The 19,745-nt window shown below is 40.5% G+C and overlaps 4 protein-coding genes across 4 annotated transcripts; 2 read left to right on the forward strand and 2 right to left on the reverse strand.

Moving 5' to 3' along the window:
- Positions 1-3: 3 nt before the first annotated feature.
- On the forward strand, positions 4-5,110 carry LOC103509793 (intraflagellar transport protein 52 homolog). The gene is made up of 6 exons (XM_026824056.1): positions 4-67; positions 1,147-1,383; positions 2,236-2,501; positions 3,696-3,859; positions 4,637-4,729; positions 5,059-5,110. Exons 1-6 carry the CDS (start codon positions 4-6, stop codon positions 5,108-5,110), a joined length of 876 nt encoding a protein of 291 aa, XP_026679857.1.
- A 5,266-nt stretch (positions 5,111-10,376) lies between these two features.
- Positions 10,377-15,312, reverse strand: LOC103509794. Its single transcript, XM_017444317.2, has 6 exons — positions 15,135-15,312; positions 14,685-14,921; positions 13,454-13,621; positions 12,063-12,412; positions 11,313-12,026; positions 10,377-10,414 (listed from the first exon to the last, which is right to left on the reverse strand). The coding sequence occupies exons 1-6, from the start codon at positions 15,146-15,148 to the stop codon at positions 10,377-10,379; spliced, it is 1,521 nt and encodes a 506-aa protein (XP_017299806.1). The 5' UTR covers positions 15,149-15,312.
- Positions 15,313-15,337: 25 nt separating this feature from the next.
- On the forward strand, positions 15,338-17,209 carry LOC103509795 (sphingosine-1-phosphate phosphatase 2-like). Its single transcript, XM_008474426.2, has 3 exons — positions 15,338-15,496; positions 15,895-16,058; positions 17,201-17,209. The coding sequence occupies exons 1-3, from the start codon at positions 15,487-15,489 to the stop codon at positions 17,207-17,209; spliced, it is 183 nt and encodes a 60-aa protein (XP_008472648.1). The 5' UTR covers positions 15,338-15,486.
- Positions 17,210-17,911: 702 nt separating this feature from the next.
- LOC103509796 lies at positions 17,912-19,582 on the reverse strand. Its single transcript, XM_017444323.2, has 3 exons — positions 19,417-19,582; positions 18,768-18,912; positions 17,912-18,319 (listed from the first exon to the last, which is right to left on the reverse strand). The coding sequence occupies exons 2-3, from the start codon at positions 18,838-18,840 to the stop codon at positions 18,069-18,071; spliced, it is 324 nt and encodes a 107-aa protein (XP_017299812.1). The 5' UTR covers positions 18,841-18,912; positions 19,417-19,582; the 3' UTR covers positions 17,912-18,068.
- Between the last annotated feature and the right edge of the window lie 163 nt (positions 19,583-19,745).

Below are 19,745 nucleotides of genomic sequence, written 5' to 3' on the forward strand. Positions count from 1 at the left end.
GTGATGGTCAATAAGGACATGATAACGCCGGAGCTGTTGAGAGCCGCCAGCTTGTTCATATGTACAGGTGAGTTTTTTCAGCTACATACGTCAGCCTCTCAACCAGCCCTTACGAAGGTGATTGCTTTGGGTTGACATTTGGTTTTGGCTACAAATTTTTTGAGTGGATGCCCTTCGCACTCAACCTTTGCTATATCTTTAGCGAGGGAAATTCAGCTTGAATCCATACAGAAAAAGCCCACTCCGAAACTTAGGTGTACAGGCAAACAGCCCTAGAGCTTCTACGAATCTACAGGTCACTGTCAGTTTGACTGCTGGCCGCATAGAGTTAAGATGTGTCCAAACATAGTCGACCGACGAGGTGAATCTATGTTATCGAGGCAGTGTAGACGGTTCAGTCGACATCGATCGACAGCCAGTCGACTATGTTTGGATACAGCTTTAGGGAAAGTGGAGGGGGAGAAAGAGAATGGAGGAGTTGCAATTGGGAAAATATTATTAATAAAAGGTCGATTCCTACGTAAAAAGTTGTGAAAAATCCAAATTTGAGGTATCTTTAGCAAGGGAAATTCAGCTTAAATCCATACAGAAAAAAGTCCACTCCGAAACTTAGGTGTAGAGACAAACAGCCCTAAAGGATGGGTTGAGCTTCTACGAATCTACAGGTCAGTTTGACTGCTGGCCGCATAGAGTTAAGATGTGTCCAAACATAGTCGACTGGCCGTCGATCGACGAGGTGAATCTAGGCAGTGTAGACGGTTCAGTCGACTATGTGTGGATACAACTTTAGGGAAAGTGGAGGGGAAGAAAGAGAATTTTCAAAGAGGTTTGATGGAGAGAACTGTAACTACTGAAGTCTTATTGTCTCGAAGTCGAAGAGAGAAGAAGGAGAGGATAGGAAAAAGTCAGCAATTTCGAGAACAAACCATATCTGTTTAAGATAAAGTCAGCCCAAGGTGGGTATTGAAGCCGTGACCTTGTGCTTACAAAGCAGGCGCCCTACCCTCCAACCTAACTAAAGGCCCACAACCGGGGATTACCATCTATACAATCAGGTGTTGCTGGCGGGTAAAGGGACGTTTTACCCCTTTTCGGGCAAGATATACAAGTTATATTCTATTCTATCAATATGTACGTATATTCCAGGTCCCAGGGAACAGTTCACTATCACCGAACTGAACAGTCTCAAGACTTACCTGGACGAGGGAGGTAGTCTACTAATCGCTCTAGGAGAGGAGGGTGAGAGAGGATCATCCACTAACATCAACTTCCTATTGGAACAATATGGTGTCAGTGTCAACTCGGACTGCGTGGTGCGATGTCACTTCTACAAGTATTTTCATCCCAAGGAGTGCTTCATTGGAAATGGAGTGCTCAATAGAGGTGAGACTATATACTACGTAGAGGTGAAATTCGGGTGTCATCTGAAAACGTCGAACGTCGAGTAAAACTCTTTTCTGCACATTCCATATTTCAGAGCTACGTAAAACGTTTACTTATTCAATTTACGTTTCAAGCTATTTTCTTCACATCAGCGTCACCTTAATTTTCGACGGTAGAATGAATTTTTTCTTTTCTTTTCTTTTTTTTTTTAATTTTCGTGCTCGGTGGTTTTAGAACGTAAAAAATAACGTAAAGTTGCAAAAACACAAATTTCTTCTTCCCCTTAATTGCTTCAAGGTGCCGGTAAAATTTACGTACCGCTATTTGCAGAAACTCTTTATTTCTATTTCAGGTATCGCGGAAGCACTACACCGTGACGTCACCGAAGACTCCCTAGCTTCCAGTCTCCACTTTGTCTACCCGTATGGTGCCAGAGGATCGAATCTTTGGTCTCGTCTAATAGGTAGAACAGTTTGCCTGAAATAGAGAAACACCAGATAGATGGCCATAGTGAAACATTTCGGAATAGGGAATAAAAACGCGCCTTCCTTGTAGGTCGCGGGTTCGATTGAATCCCGGGGGCGAACTTAATACTAAACAGATAAAATATGTTCTAAGAACAGCTGGCTTTGTCCTTTTTTTTCTACTTTATTTTTTATCTCCACACTTAGCTAGGTCCTATTCCACAGTCATTTTGCACTTCGCATTTAACTCAAAAAATATTATATAATAATAAACTTACACTTATCAAATCTCTTCAAGCACTCAATACCCAGCAGACCCTTAATTGCTTCAAGGTGCCGGTAAAATTTACGTACCGCTATTTGCAGAAACTCTTTATTTCCATTTCAGGTATCGCGGAAGCACTACACCGTGACGTCACCGAAGACTCCCTAGCTTCCAGTCTCCACTTTGTCTACCCGTATGGTGCCAGCCTCAACGTTATTAAACCATCCGTGCCTGTATTCTCCACCGGTAGTGCGTCTTGTCCTTTGAATCGCCCTGTGGTGTCATTCTATAGGGATAAAACCAGGGGTGGAAAGCTCGTGGTCCTAGGGTCGGCAGCTCTGTTCAGCGATCAGTATTTGGAACGCGAGGAGAATGATAAGATGAGACAGGTGGGGGAATGTTTGACTTGGAGTTTGGGGGCGCTGGGTTCGAATCCCCACTGGGACTAGTCTTTAGATTTCAATAGACTGGCTCAAAGTATAACACCCTCAAACACAGCTTCTTCTTCACTTCTTCGCCTTTTCCCGTGTTTAGACGGGTCAGCCCTCAATCAGCCTTAGCTAAGGTGATCCGAGTTCGAATCCCCACTGGGACGTCTTTAGATTTCAATAGACTGGCTCAAAGTATGCCACCCTCAAACACAGCTTGTTCTTCACTTCTTCTTCGCCTTTTCCCGTGTTTAGCCGGGTCAGCCCTCAATCAGCCTTAGCTAAGGTGATCACTTGTGGGCTGACATTTGGTTTTTGTGGGTTCGAATCCCCACTGGGACGTCTTTAGATTTCAATAGACTGGCTCAAAGTATGCCACCCTCAAACACAGCTTCTTCTTCACTTCTTCGCCTTTTCCCGTGTTTAGACGGGTCAGCCCTCAATCAGCCTTAGCTAAGGTGATCACTTGTGGGCTGACATTTGGTTTTTGTTACAAAATTTTACGAGTGTACACTGTACATATGTATGCCCTTCGCAATCTACCTTCGCTAATTCTTTAGCAAGGGAAATTTCAGGCTGGTATGCTCCGTGTTTAAAGTCTGAGTTTTTGTTACAAAATTTTACGAGTGTATGTATGCCCTTCGCAATCTACCTTCGCTAATTCTTTAGCAAGGGAAATTTCAGGCTGGTATGCTCCGTGTTTAAAGTCTGCCAGCCAGCTGACATTTGGTTTTTGTTACAAAATTTTACGAGTGTACATATGTATGCCCTTCGCAATCTACCTTCGCTAATTCTTTAGCAAGGGAAATTTCAGGCTGGTATGCTCCGTGTTTAAAGTCTGCCAGCCCAACTAAACTGGTCTACTTCGTGTTTAACGTCACCCAGCCTTACAAATGGCCCGAGAATTATCTGAATACAATTTTATTATCTGAATTGATTTCCGCAGATCATTCTCTCATTCCTCCTGACGGATGACATCAATTTGAACCAGATAGATGCGGATGATGCTGATATCTGAATAAAACAATTATCTGAATTGATTTCCGCAGATCATTCTCTCATTCCTCCTGACGGATGACATCAATTTGAACCAGATAGATGCGGATGATGCTGACATCTGAATAAAACAATTAAGATCTGAATTGATTTCCGCAGATTATTCTCTCATTCCTCCTGACGGATGACATCAATTTGAACCAGATAGATGCGGATGATGCTGATGTTACTGATTACACCCTGGTACCTGAGATAAGATACACAGCGGCACAACTCAAGTCCACCCTAATGGAGTTCCAGGAAGTTCTGGATGATTATACAAGGTGAGTTGATTTCACGTGCTCTTAGACCTGCCTCGGTGGCGTAGTGGTCAAGACGCTCGCCTGGTAAAGGGACTTTTCAATCCTATGCGAGCAGTATAAATAAGAACTATTAAATACGGACCATTATTATTATTAGCTATTTCGGGCACTCAGCCTCGTCTTCACGAGGCTGAGTGCCCTTTGATTGAGAAACTGGTTGAAATCCCAGTGATTTTTTTTTCTTTTTAGACCTGCCTCGGTGGCGTAGTGGTCAAGACGCTCGCCTGCTAAAGGGACTTTTCAGTCCTATGCGAGCAGTATAAATAAGCACTATTATTATTATTATTATTAGCTATTTCGGGCACTCAGCCTCGTCCTCACGAGGCTGAGTGCCCATTAATTGAGAAACTGGTTGAAATCCCAGTGATTTTTTTTCTTTTTTTAAAGAGGTTTAATAGAGGGAACTGTAACTGCTAAGGTCTTATAGTCCAGAAAGCGAAGGAACACAGGATAAGAGAAAGCCAACCGTCCGGTTTAATAGAGGGAACTGTAACTGCTAAGGTCTTGTCGTCCCGAAAGCGAAGGAAGACAGGATAAGAGAAAGCCAGCCGTCCCGAGAACGAACCTTATCCGTTTATGACTTTAGGGTAAAATCCTCCCCGGGCGGGATTGAAATTTGAATCAATGCTAATTTAAGAGGCCAATAGCTTAAACAGCCTGAAACATTCGAACCTGAGTTACACTACCCACCGTGTTGATAAACACACTCTAACTGAACGTTATCTCTCATTCTCCCAGGTTCTTCTCCCTGGACCTGAGCAAGGTGGACATGTCCACTGTTCCCCTGGTATTGGACGCCTACTCTGCTCTCTCTGTCAAACACGATCGAAGGTCATGGATTTTTTTTAAGCGTTTGATAGAGGGAACTGTAACTGCTACGGTCTTATTTGTTAGGTTTATATTAGACATCCTATGTAATAACATTATTCTTACCGTTTTTATTATTATTGGATACTAGGTACCGAAAGCGAACAGAGAAGGAAGACAGGATAGGAGAAAGCCAGCCGTTCCGAGAACGAACCTTATGCGTTCAGGATAAAATCCGCCCCGGGCGGAAATCAAACCCGCGGCCTAGCGCTTACAAGGCAGATCCGCTACCAACCAAGCTAACTAGGCTAGATGCTATGACTATAAGCACGTGAGTTCACGTGACGTGATAGTTACCTGATATTGATTAATGATCGGGCCAATCCCGTACCGATCCCCCTGTGACATCATATGACCTTGTCTATCCAACCAATCAGATTGCAGAAGTTGACAATGAATATTGATCTGAGTTGGTAACAGAACTCCGGTATCTGACAAACACGATCTGGAATGTGGAGGAAAAACTTTAATTTCATTGTTTATCTAAATATGATCAGTCCAGCCTACTTAACTTTGTTGGTAGCGCGTTTGCCTTGTAAGCGTTAGGTTTGATTCCCACAGGGCGAATTTTATCCTGATGGGATAATGTTCGTTCTCGGAACGGCTGGCTTTCTCCTATCCTGTCTTCTTTCTCTCTTCGCTTTCGAGACGAGTTCCGCTACCAACCAAGCTAACTAGGCTAGATGCTATGACTATAAGCACGTGAGTTCACGTGACGTGATAGTTACCTGATATTGATTAATGATCGGGCCAATCCCGTACCGATCTCCCTGTGACATCATATGACCTTGTCTATCCAACCAATCAGATTGCAGAAGTTGACAATGAATATTGATCTGAGTTGGTAGCAGAATTCCGGTATCTGACAAACACGATCTGGAATGTGGAGAAAAAACTTTAATTTCATTGTTTATCTAAATATGATCAGTCCAGCCTACTTAACTTTGTTGGTAGCGCGTTTGCCTTGTAAGCGTTAGGTTTGATTCCCACAGGGCGAATTTTATCCTGATGGGATAATGTTCGTTCTCGGAACGGCTGGCTTTCTCCTATCCTGTCTTCTTTCTCTCTTCGCTTTCGAGCCGATCCCCCTGTGACATCATATGACCTTGTCTATCCAACCAATCAGATTGCAGAAGTTGACAATGAATATTGATCTGAGTTGGTAACAGAACTCCGGTATCTGACAAACACGATCTGGAATGTGGAGGAAAAACTTTAATTTCATTGTTTATCTAAATATGATCAGTCCAGCCTACTTAACTTTGTTGGTAGCGCGTTCTTAGAAATCCATCTAGCTACCTATCTACTACTTGAAAGTTGTTATTTTCCCAAAGTTGTGTGGCGAGTTCTATATTGATTGTGAGGCGTATCATAATAATTATTATGTGCAAGTGTTAATGGTACCTACCTAGAATCTCCTGCTTTGACCAGGTCATTACGTAAATTTGAGTGATACAATTTGAAAGCATGAAAGATACCCAAGATAGAGGCTGTAGTTAAAAAAGAGAGTACCTACTTACTTACTTTCCGCGTCCTCAAAAAGAGAGTTATCTAGTACCTGTACATAGGTAAATCCGCGAAACGTTAATCTAAAGGGTAGGATTAGTGAAATCCTAAGTGCATCCATGGAACTCTAATAGCGGTAGAATCAGTGAATCATGAAAGTGTAATATTCTAAATATAGCGGTAGAATCAGTGAATCATGAAAATGTCAACTCCGGCCGGTGGCGGGGATGGGCTGGACAAAATGGACAAGTCCATAGTGTTTAACGCGTCCAAAAATGAAAAGTTCAAGGTGAACGATAACTACCGCATCTTCCGTAGCGCGTATGCCTTGTAAGCGCTAGGCCGCGGGTTCGATTCCCACCCGGGGCGAATTTTATCTTGATGGGATAATGTTCGTTCTCGGAACGGCTGGCTTTCTCCTATCCTGTCTTCTTTCTCTCTTCGCTTTCGAGACGAGTTCGCTAACTTTATCAAACCTCTAAAAAAATCATTGTTCAACTAAATAGGATCAGTGGTTATAGCGCAGGGTTCTCACGTATTTGACAGTAACAGTGTACTTGACAATTTGCAATAGAACAAGAAACCTGTTGCGTGGGGACTGGGGACCCTACTTAATACAATGTTGAAAGTTGAATGCACCGACCGAAGGTATCAAGTGTTAAACAACATCGTAAGTATTTGGTATCTGACAAGCACTGGTTTGAATCCCAGCAAAACGAAAAGGCCGCTTTAACCCCGGATACCCTTAGTTAGTACCATAAATTTAGCTCACACTACTGGACCTATGGCTTAAAGGCTTACGCCAATTGATGTGATAGAATTCCTGGGACTACCAACTACAGGAGGAGTTTGAATCCGTTTGACTTGGGCAATAGCTACTACAACAACAAATTTAGCTCCCCTGCAGTGGATGAAAAAATCCAACAGAGGTTGTTGTTGTTTTAGCGGCTTTAGCTTTCACCGAATGGCGATAGCAGAATAAAGAAAAGATGTCTTTTTGTATCTGCTATACACCGGGGTGATGGTCTCTAGCTCTAGCCATGTTAAATTGGCTGGCTCGTCCTGAACCGCAGTCAACCATCGTGAGGACTTGTGCTTGGTCTTTAAAAGCAGAGAGAACCCTTTGAGGAACTGCCAGCTTGCTAGGCTGGTTAGGGTTAGCTGTTCTCCTCCCTGTTTATAGTCCCACAGCCAGACGCTAGTCTTCTCTCTGTTTAACGTCCCCTAGCCAGACAGCTCTCCCTCTCCAACAGAGGTGATCCAACTTACCTCACAGGCGACAGGTAATGTAGCGCGCTGAAGTCACCCCTAGCGTCCAAAACATCAACTAGTATGAAAAACGAGTACAAATTTTTGTCGATGGTGGGATTCGAATCCGGGACCTTCTGCATGGCAAGCAAGCGCGTTACCACTGGACCAACCGTGCCCCCTTTGATGTTTAAAGTGGAGTAGTGTTGTGAAAGGGGGGAGTTCAACGTTACTCCCTCTCTAATGTAGTTGAGGAAGAACTAGCATAGCATATCATATATATACATAACGTTTTACATTACCTTCTGTTACCATGACTACCAAGAATACAAACATTTTCCATTCAAATACACATCCAACTTACGTTTATTTCACACAGAACTCTTGTGATTTCAATCTTTTCATTGTTGTGTAATATTAATTGTAACATTCAGTAAATTCGGTCTCGCTGTTCGGATTATCAAAATAGTAAAACTCCTTAGAAATCCATCTAGCTACCTATCTACTACTTGAAAGTTGTTATTTTCCCAAAGTTGTGTGGCGAGTTCTATAATATCGATTGTGAGGTGTATCATAATTATTATGTGCAAGTGTCAATGGTACCTACCTAGAATCTCCTGCTTTGACCAGGTCATTACGTAAATTTGAGTGATACAACTTGAAAGCATGAAAGATACCCAAGATAGAGGCTATAGTTAAAAAAGAGAGTACCTCCTTACTTACTTTCCGCGTCCTCAAAAAGAGAGTTATCTAGTACCTGTAGATAGGTAAATCCGCGAAACGTTAATCTAAAGGGTAGGATTAGTGAAATCCTAAGTGCATCCATGGAACTCTAATAGTGGTAGAATCAGTGAATCATGAAAGTGTAATATTCTAAATATAGCGGTAGAATCAGTGAATCAAGAAAGTGTAATATTCTAAATATAGCGGTAGGATCAGTGAATCATGAAAGTGTCAACTCCGGCCGGTGGCGGTGATGGGCTGGACAAAATGGACAAGTCCATAGTGTTTAACGCGTCCAAAAATGAAAAGTTCAAGGTGAACGATAACTACCGCATCTTCCAGAGGAAGACCAAAGCCGCCTACTCCAATGTGATGGTCAATAAGGACATGATAACGCCGGAGCTGTTGAGAGCCGCCAGCTTGTTCATATGTACAGGTGAGTTTTTTCAGCTACATACGTCAGCCTCTCAACCAGCCCTTACGAAGGTGATTGCTTTGGGTTGACATTTGGTTTTGGCTACAAATTTTTTGAGTGGATGCCCTTCGCACTCAACCTTTGCTATATCTTTAGCGAATGCAGCTGCTTGGAAGAAAAAGGTTTTTATATAAATATATAGCTGCTTCGTCACACAGACATTGTCAGTTAAAACTAAATGTACCTAACTAACCTTGTTTTTACCTCTCATTGAACTTGCAATTGCATAAATAATAATAAAGAATAGGTACCTACCCACACCTACACTTGATTCCGTAGGTACCTATCAGATTACTAATGCGATGACTCAGAAATAGGTAGGTACCTTACTAGACGATATAGGTAAGAATTAGGTACATTGGACTTCAGTTAGAGATTGATAAGAAGATAAAGGTACCTACCCTACATTTTTATCTATTCATCAATAAATCAAATTTAAATTAATATCTCTTATCAATCCTGACATAATGGACATGATTATTTTGTTCACCTTTATCATTAAGTAGGTACCTACTTAGGTATTGGAGTATTTTCAATAGAGCACGTACGTACCTAATTAAGTTTGTAAGTAGGTATGATAACGCTAGTCTGGGCACGTACCAAATACCTACATTGGCTAAACAAGTATCCCTATAGATCACTGAAGTTAAGCAAAGTTGCGCGTGGTTAGTAGGTATTGATGACCATCTGGGATTCTAAGCAATCGCGTGATGCTGGCTTTTTCGGCGGGATGAGGCTAATTTTGCTGAATGGAGGGTAAAATGTGCGTCTTTAGACAGACCTTTGGTAGTTATAGTTATACAGTGACTTTATGCCTCTGGGAAAAATGGCCAATGAAAGGGTAGTTTACATGAAAAACCGTTCAATTGACCAATCACAGACTAGGTATACATATTTGTAATTTTGTATCCAATTTCACTATTAGGTACAAAAAAGTAGAAGCAATCCATAACAAGTACCTACCAAGGTAGTTTTGTGAACCAACCTCACAGTAGTGTAGAGTGCAGTCGACTTCGAATTTGGCGGTTGGTGGTTCGATTCCAAATCATGTCATAAAATTTATCAAGCTGTATGGGGGAATGACGTTTGTAATATTCATGCATCGCACAGTTAAAATTCCTTATGAATCTTATCATGAGAATGCAAATTTGACCCATTTTTAAAAACCATGCGTACTAAATGAAGGTAGGTTAGATGGACAAATAATGTTAATTAGGTCAAAATAACCTCCCTTCTACTCTTGACCTCAAAAAAAAATAATAATAATAAATAATACAAACACACACACAAGAGTAGGGAAAACTAATTGAACTTTTAAAGGTCCGTTCTCGGGACGGATGGCTTTCTCCTATCCTGTCCTCCTCTTTTCGATTTCGGGAAGATAAGACATTAAGACCTCACAGTGCTTTCAGTAGTTGCAGTTCCCTCTATCAAATCTCTGGGGGGAAAGAAGAAATTCTCGTACTTACCATCAATCAGCTTGGTAAGTCGGTCCCTATGTTTCTCAGCCATGATCAGCTCCCGTAACATATTGCCTTCACAAAACTTTCTTGGGAGTTCTTGCTTAACTTGCTGCTTCCTCTAATTGATCCTCCAGAGGCTGTAGAAAATAAAGCTCTATAATCCCCCCCAAAGTATTGATGCGTTTTCGCGAATAAATTACGAAAATTCCAACACTGGGAAGAACAGATTGGAGGCTGGGAGGAATGGAACAATGAGGAAGCCTAGACCCTGTAGAAATAGACAAAATACCTATTAGGTTTATTATACAACAAATACCTACACATATTAGAAATAACGAAATATGTGTAGATGTAGAAACAAAATATAGATGGAATTATTAGATATGTACAATTGTACAATTTATTTATTTTTAACCCTAATATAATGATCTGGGCCGGATTCGACCCGAAGCAAGAAATAGGTAACTGCTACATTATACTCGTGTGGTCTGTGTCGTAGCATGCCCATATCGTAGTATGTTTGTCATAGCATGCCCATACCGTAGTATGTTTGTCATCACATGGGCGATAAGAGACGTAGCATGCCCATACCGTAGTATGTTTGTCGTAGCATGCCCATACCGTAGTATGTTTGTCGTAGCATGCCCATACCGTAGTATGTTTGTCGTAGCATGCCCATACCGTAGTATGTTTGTCATCACATGGGCGATAAGAGACAGAATACTTCTGGGCCAACACGGAGGAGAAAAAATTAAAATTTTCACACCTCTGTTGAATTCTATACTTTTAGAACACACTAGGTTAAAATGTTTTTATTTGTTTGTATACCTAGTTGGTTTTGGTTATAGGTAAGTTTAACTCAATAAGAATACGAGCATTTATCATTGCTAGTGCTATATCAAACAATGCAAGATGCAAATGTTACACTTTTCCAAAATTTTTATTAAAATTTTTAAAAAAAAAAAAAAAAAAAAAAAAAAAAAATGCTAAAAATGTTCCACACACAAAGAGGGAATTGTCTCATTAGACGAGAAATTTTTGATTTCGTCTCGTAAATTTCGAGACAGGACGAGAAATGAATTTTGTCACGTGAAACCCACTAATTTCTGGCAATTCTTTCCCAACCACTCACCTGTCCCAATCGTCTCCAAAGAAATACTCTGCGTTACTCCATCCAGAACTCTGGTGACATCTTCAAAACTATTCAAATCGACATCAAGTACTTGTACAGGTTGAGTTAGTACTTTGTGAGGTATATGTAAGAAATTCTCGCTGTCATAGTTGGCGTTGAGGTGTTTTCGAGCGTTCAGTTCTAAGGTTACATATTGGGATGTCGAGTTAGTTGAATCTTTGATGGGCTGATTTGGGGTATCCTTGGATTCCTTGGTAACATTATTTGGTGCAACCTTGATGAACTTATTTGGCGTATCCGTGTTAACCTTATTCGCTGCATCCTTGATGGACTCTTTTGATGAAGCTTTGGTGAACTTAATTGGTGCATCTGTGATACCTTTGTTTGCTGTATCCTTGTTGAACTTATTTGATGAGGCTTTGGTAAACTTATTTGGTGCACTATTAATGGGCTCTTTTGGTGCATCCATAGAGCACTTGATTGATGACGCCTTGGTAACATCTTCGTCAGATGTACTCTGAGGCATTGTTTGATTGTTAGGATCATTTGATTCTATTCGACATCGTGAAGTGAATTCCATTGGAATATCTGGATTGTATTTATTGTCTGGTTTACATTTACTGTCTGTATCACATTCCTTATCTGAATTATATTCTTCATCTAAATTACACATCCCCGATGGATTTGAAGTTTCATCTGAATTGTATTTCCCATTTGAACTACAGTTTCCATCAATACTAAAATTCCCATTTGAATCTTTTCCATGAGCAAAATCTTCTCTGTCAGGCTTACACTGTTCAGAACAGCTAGGGTTGTTCATTTCATTCTCAACCTTTTCACCATCACAGCCTCGGGTCACATTATCACCTGCGTTCCACTTCTTGCATCGCGTGGCGCTCATTTTAATTTCATATTTGGACCTGAGATATTCACATTCGACGACTTGGGCGAACATTTTCAGTCGTGAGGGAATGACCACTCCCTGAGGGTTGTCTGGCGTGGTAGGAAGAACGAGCTGTTCCAAAGCATGCTTCACAGTTTGCAGAATGTGTTCGCCTATACCTCCTGCGTCTACGGTTTCAGTGACTATCAGGGAAACTCTGAAACAGGAGGGATAAAATAAATAATCAATGCTAGATCTTCGGATGGGCACATGCTCCACCACTATGTTCAAAGAAAAACTGTCACTGGTGTCAGCAGACTTAGAGTGGGGTTTACCAAATCAGAATTGAGATCAATCTAGGATTGGGCTACCCAGTTCAATCCAGAATTTCTGGAGTTCTCGTGTTGACCCAATACTTATGTAAATGGGAAGTATTGTGTCTCTTCTCGCCGGTCTGATGAGAGGCATACTACAGGATGGGCATGCTACAAAACAGACCACATGCGTCTAATGTAGCAGTTGTTTCATTGTTAGGAAATAAAAACGGGGGTGGAACAATCATCTTTTTTTTTAATCTGCAAACGGTGATACTAGATTTAGAGTGGGCTTTACCAAATCAGAATTGAGATCGTTACCTACAATTTTGTACTTTGTGATTTAAATAAATAAAGTGGTGCAATATTAAACTGTTGAGATAATGGGACTACATGTCCTAATTCGACAGTCTAAATAAAGCACTAACTAACTAACTAATCTAGGGTTGACCTATACTTAATACCCAGTTCAATCCCGAATTGGCCAGCCTAGTTAGCTTGGTTGGTAGCGCGTCTGCCTTGTAAGCGCTAGGACGCGGGTTCGATTCCCCTCCGGCGCGGATTTTATCCTGAACAGATAATGTTCGTTCTCGGAACGGCTGGCTTTCTCCTATTCTGTCTTCCTTCTATCTTCGATTTCGGGATGATAAGACCTTAACCTTAGAAGTTACAGTTCCCTCTATCAAAACTCTTGGAAAAAAATCCAGAATTGAAGCCAACTTCTCAATGGATCACTGAAGTTATGAGTGGTTAGTATCCGAAAAGGCGTGGGTGACCAAATGGGCAATCGCATACTGCTGGCTTTTCCCGGCCCCACTCAGGCTGGGTAAGATTGATGTGAGTAGGTGGGTTGCTTGTTAACGAATGGTGTGTAAAACCCAGGTCACTAAAGACCTTCCCAGCTATCAGTCATCAACTTACTTGTGAGGCAGTTATGAACTTACTTGTGGGGTAGATCTTGAGGAACTCTGATATCGTTGGAAAGTTTGTTTATTAGTTTTATTCTATCTTCCATTTGATTCTTGCTTAAAGCTTGAGATGCAACATGTATCATAATATTGGAATAATCACAGGCATACACTTCTCTAGCACCATGCTCCACAGCATACATACTGAAAGCACAAAGACGGAAGCATGTTGAAAGAACTGGTTTCCAATAGATCACCAAAGTTGAGCAACGTTGGGTATGTTTGGTCTTTAGATATGTGACCATTTGGACAACCACATGTCTAGCACCATGCTCCACAGCATACATACTGAAAGCACAAAGACGGAAGCATGTTGAAAGAACTGGTTTCCAATAGATCACCAAAGTTAAGCAACGTTGGGTATGTTTGGTCTTTAGATATGTGACCATTTGGACAACCACATACTGCTGGCTTTCGCAGCTCCACTCAGGCTAGGTGAGGTTAATGAGAGGCATTTAGCTTGTCACTGAATGGTGGTCACTAAAAACTTTAGCAGTTGTACAGTGACTTTTTTTTTAATCGTTTCATAGAGGGAAATGTAACTGCAAAGGAAGTTTTTATCACCCCGAAATTGAAGGGAGAAGGTAGACAGGATAGGAGAAAGCCAGCCGTTCTGAGAACGAGCATTATCCATTTAGGATAAAAACCGCCCCGGGCGGGAATTGAACCCACGGCCTCATTAAAACCATGAAAAGGCTTTTGTTCTTTTGTGGGGGAGACGCACTATAACTGCAAAGGAAGTTTTTATCACCCCGAAATTGAAGGGAGAAGGTAGACAGGATAGGAGAAAGCCAGCCGTTCCGAGAACGAGCATTATTCATTTAGGATAAAAACCGCCCCGGGCGGGAATTGAACCCACGGCCTCATTAAAACCATGAAAAGGCTTTTCTTCTTTTGGGGGGTAAAAAATCCGCCCCGGGCGGGAATCGAACCCGCGGCCTAGCGCTTACAAGGCAGACGCACTACCAACTAAGCTAACTAGGCTGGCTCCCCGAAATTGAAGGGAGAAGGTAGACAGGATAGGAGAAAGCCAGCCGTTCCGAGAACGAGCATTATCCATTTAGGATAAAACCGCCCCGGGCGGGAATTGAACCCACGGCCTCATTAAAACCATGAAAAGGCTTTTCTTCTTTTGGGGGGAAAAACTTAAATGCTTGTGACTTGTACATTAATCTGACATTCCTGTCTCTTCATCAATCACTCTTACCTCAACAGTCCAGTCCCTGTTCCAATATCCAGAACTCTATCATAGCCATCTCTGATTGCTTCAGCAATGGCTGATTCAAAACTCTGATTTCTCTTCTGATCATTGAGCATGGCATAGTGCCATCGTGGTACGAGGAGATTATAGATGTTATGTAGGTTGCATTGAGCAGGTAAATAGGAGCCACCTAGACAGAGAGCTTTCTCAAAGTAGGATATGGATTCATCAATGTACCCCAGTCTGAAACACAAATTAAAATATTTTACTCAACAATGTAAGCTGAAGAATGCATGTAAAGTACCTAAGCTAGGATAGCATTTTTTTTTTTTTTTTTTTTTTTTTTACAAAAACCCCAAAGATTTTTACAGTTTATTTTTTTAGGTTTTTTTTTTTTTTTTTTTAAATGCAATGTGAAAATTTTAATAGTTGAGAGAAGTATTCCTTCATACTTACTTTTTAAGTATCATTCCTTTGAATTACAACAAATGTTCTCTTCAGTTACAACAGAACATTGATAACTGTTTCCTGTGTTTGAACCAATTCAATTGATACACCTCCCATCTGGTAATGTGAGTTTGTCTTCAAACTATTTACAAAGTGTTTTACAAAGGCTTCATTCTGAAATTGTTCTGGACTACTGAATGAGTAGAGTTCATTTACTGTGAAGAACAAATTTCTCTACTATTTCTTCTATATTGGAACATACTTGGGTGATGAGATATTCTATTCTATTTATTTTCCATTTTGGTTCTGGAATGTGGATTACAATGTTGGCAGAAGAATCATAACAGTATGGGCTGTAGTGATGTATATTGGTAAGTATTATGTGTTCTGAGGAAGTCTCATGAGCAACATTTATGGAGTAACTCCCAGATACCCAGATACAATTCTGGTATATTTTTTAGGATCTTTTATTGAAAAAAAAAACAGTGATTCTCAACATTTCAGTCTCTCCCTCCATGGTTTATAATTATAACAAAAACTTGCTGCATTTTACCATTTAGAATCAATAAAACTTATATTAAACTGTGTTCTCAAAAAAAAAAAAAAAAAAAATGGACTTAAAACTCACAAGTTTTTGAATTATTAATAACAGTGATTCTCAACATTTCAGTCTCTCCCTCCATGGTTTATACATAATTATAACAAAAACTTGCTGCATTTTACCATTTAGAATCAATAAAACTCATATTAAACTGTGTTCTGTTTACAGGTCAATCTCTTAAGGATGTTATTCAATGGCCAAGGCCCATATGTCCACCTGCTGTACGAGTGCAATCCAAATGGTCCCTAGAGTATGGAATGCCAAGCACACATGCCATGATTGCAGTGGCAATTCCCATGGCCAGCATACTGTTCACAGTAGATAAGTACAATGTATGAAAATACCACATGTTATGAACAATTAGTTTATGAAATGAAAATATCACATGTTATGAATAATTTGTTTATGGATATGAGTTACATGAGAAAATCATCTTGGATAAATTTAAGATATAAATACTTGTTATCTTATGGTGGTCTCTTCTTCTGAATATAAATACTTACTTGACTGATTTAATGTCATGTTAAAAATCAGTGGGGAATTGATTTGGACTTTATTGTCATTGAAAAAAAAAGAAGAAGAAGAAGAAAAAACTTGTTTTTTTTTTTCTACTTTCTATTATCTACTATACGTACCAAAGTACCTATAGCATTCAAATAAGTAATTAATAATGGATTTACACACACACACACACACACACACACACACACACACACACACACACACACACACACACACACACACACACACACACACACACACACACACACACACACACACACACACACACACACACACACACACACACACACACACACACACACACACACACACACACACACACACACACACACACACACACACACACACACACACACACACACACACACACACACACACACACACACACACACACACACACACACACACACACACACACACACACACACACACACACACACACACACACACACACACACACACACACACACACACACACACACACACACACACACACACACACACACACACACACACACACACACACACACACACACACACACACACACACACACACACACACACACACACACACACACACACACACACACACACACACACACACACACACACACACACACACACACACACACACACACACACACACACACACACACACACACACACACACACACACACACACACACACACACACACACACACACACACACACACACACACACACACACACACACACACACACACACACACACACACACACACACACACACACACACACACACACACACACAAGAGTACCTATTTTGATTTCAACAGGTGTTATTGTATGTCTTGTATCACTTATCTAATGAGGGATAAACTGATAAAACACTTCTTTTATGGACGTTTATAAGTATGTTTATACATTATATCCAAACATATGTCCTCTATGACAAATTCTTCTTTATTCCAGGTATCATAGGCCAGAAAGAAGAGAAGAACAACAACCTCAGTAAACTATTCAAGTTGTACGAAGAAGGAATCAAACACTATCCTGACAGTCAAATAATTTACTCAAACTTAGGAGCTCATCTGTTCAGGTGAGATTATAAACTTGGAATTTTAGAACTACTTTCAAGAATACCAAAGTATCCTCATGTTACTAAAATTAAAACAGAAACATTTTTCATTAGTATAAAATCCTGGAATTGATGTTTGAATGGGCCATAATGGACCAACCAGAAAATGCTCAACTGGGAAACTTCCTATTAAATGAACACTCTAGTGAAATTTTCAACAAGAATCTACCAGACAAGAAATACAAAAAATATTACAACACTTTCTTTACCAACTTATTTTGTGTGTCTCATGGATACAAATGTGGATATTTAATTGATAAAGTTTCTGTACAACAAAATGCAATTGTGAATATCATTCATGAGTTGGTAGAAGTAAAACTAATATCCAATTTGGATACACGGGGTGTTATTCCAGGAAATAATTCGAACATCACATTCCGCACTTGACAATTTTCAAGCAGAAAAACTTGGCACAAACAAAACGGTAGGATTTTTCCTTCGTACGTTAAGTGAGAGAAATCTTTCGTGATACCCACTTTTTGAAGCTTAAAACATCGGAATGGGTATCGTATCGCATATCGATCTATCGTAAGTTTTTAGAAATCTTTCGTGAAATCCACTTTTTGAAGCTTAAAACATCGGAATGGGTATCGTATCGCATATCGATCTATCGTAAGTTTGTTTCCTCCATAACCCCTTAACAGAAGGTTAGACCTCACCTCCAAAATTCGATTAACCCTCTACGGAACATATACAACCCCTTCACAGCAGACTCCTCACATTAAACCCAATGGTAACAAACAGGGGCAGAATGGCCACCGTGAAGCCGAGAATCATATACGTGATGTATTTATATGTCAAGTCCAGGCCTGGTAATCTTTGCTTCCGCTGGAGACGAGATTCGTTCGGGTCCAGCCCTAGACAACGGTCTACTGTGTGTGAGGCAGTGCTGAGTAGGATCTCTAGTAGAATGATGATGAGAATACCGAGTAGAAAGCGGACCAGATAGATACCTGAGGAGGGAAAGAGAGGTTGTATTATTGGATGGATGAAGGGAGTTCTAACAAGATATGTTAACAATACAGTTGGCTGAAGTCGATCGAGATCGATTGAAACTTTGTAGGTAACATGAGAGGAATTTGATCTTTCCTTCCCGGTGTCCAGACGAGGTTGGCGCGGCGTTTTTCGACAGCCTCTCAAATCAGCCCTAACTAGGGTGATTGCTTTGGACTGACATTTGGTTTTGGTTACAAAATTTTACGAGTGGATGCCCTTCGCACTAAACCTTTGCTGCTTTTGCAAGAAGGGAAAATTGAGTAAAAAAAAAGTTCATCTGATTTTGATGAAAGTAGGAAAAGAAATTTCAATAGGTTTGTAAAGTAGATTGTCTCACTATACTTTGGGCTTCATCTAAACTCCTTACAGTCCTTAGGGACCCTTCTTCAGAGTGTTTTTTATTACCTGCAAGCTGAAGGCGTGGTGAAGCTACCAAGTACTCTACATAGATAACTGGCGGAGGTTCCTGTCGTAGCATAAACTGATGAATAATACAGGCACCCAAATAAATGCCCGATATGCACCCCAGTACTGTAGTTGTGTCTCCTCTGAAATAAAATGTAATTATCTTATCAAGTAAGAACATTATTGCCAGCCTAGTTAGTTGTTAGCTTGGTGGGTACCACGTCTACCTTATAAGTAGGGTTGCCAACTTTTTTTTTTCGGCATATACGGTACAAACTAGCAAAATGGTGAAAAAATACGGATTTCCCGATTTTTACCCGGAACAAAGGCATGCACCCCAATAGCTAGATGATAATATCCTGTCTACCTTCTCCCTTCAATTTCGGGGTGATAAAAACTTCCTTTGCAGTTACATTTCCCTCTATGAAACGATTAAAAAAAAATGTCACTGTACAACTGCTAAAGTTTTTAGTGACCACCATTCAGTGACAAGCTAAATGCCTCTCATTAAGCTCACCCAGCCTACGTGGAGCTGCGAAAGCCAGCAACATGTGGTTGTCCAAATGGTCACATATCTAAAGACCAAACATACCCAACGTTGCTTAACTTTGGTGGTCTATTGGAAACCAGTTCTTTCAACATGCTTCCGTGTAGGAGTCCACTGGTCACACTTAGGATAGAAAATGACTAGACTTAAGGTAACGATGAAGAACACAAGTGGGGTACCTTTCCATGCCACAGCATGAGTGTCAAAGTTGCGTACAATGGGTACGGTGATTACTACTAAGCTGACAGCCAGTACAACTCCCACTAGAACATCCTGAAAACAAAACAAAAATTGTGCTTACTTTTTTTTTTCTTCTTCTTTAAAGTGCTTTAACTCTAGAATATCAGGTCATTTCACACCACTTGTTTAATCTTCAAGTTTATATTTATTGAAGGCTAGCTCTAAATTTTAGCTCATCAATTTTGCATTTC

The sequence above is a fragment of the Diaphorina citri genome, unplaced genomic scaffold, assembly GCF_000475195.1.
Source record: "Diaphorina citri unplaced genomic scaffold, Diaci psyllid genome assembly version 1.1 scaffold532, whole genome shotgun sequence".
In the NCBI taxonomy this organism is placed as follows: Eukaryota; Metazoa; Arthropoda; class Insecta; order Hemiptera; family Psyllidae; genus Diaphorina; species Diaphorina citri.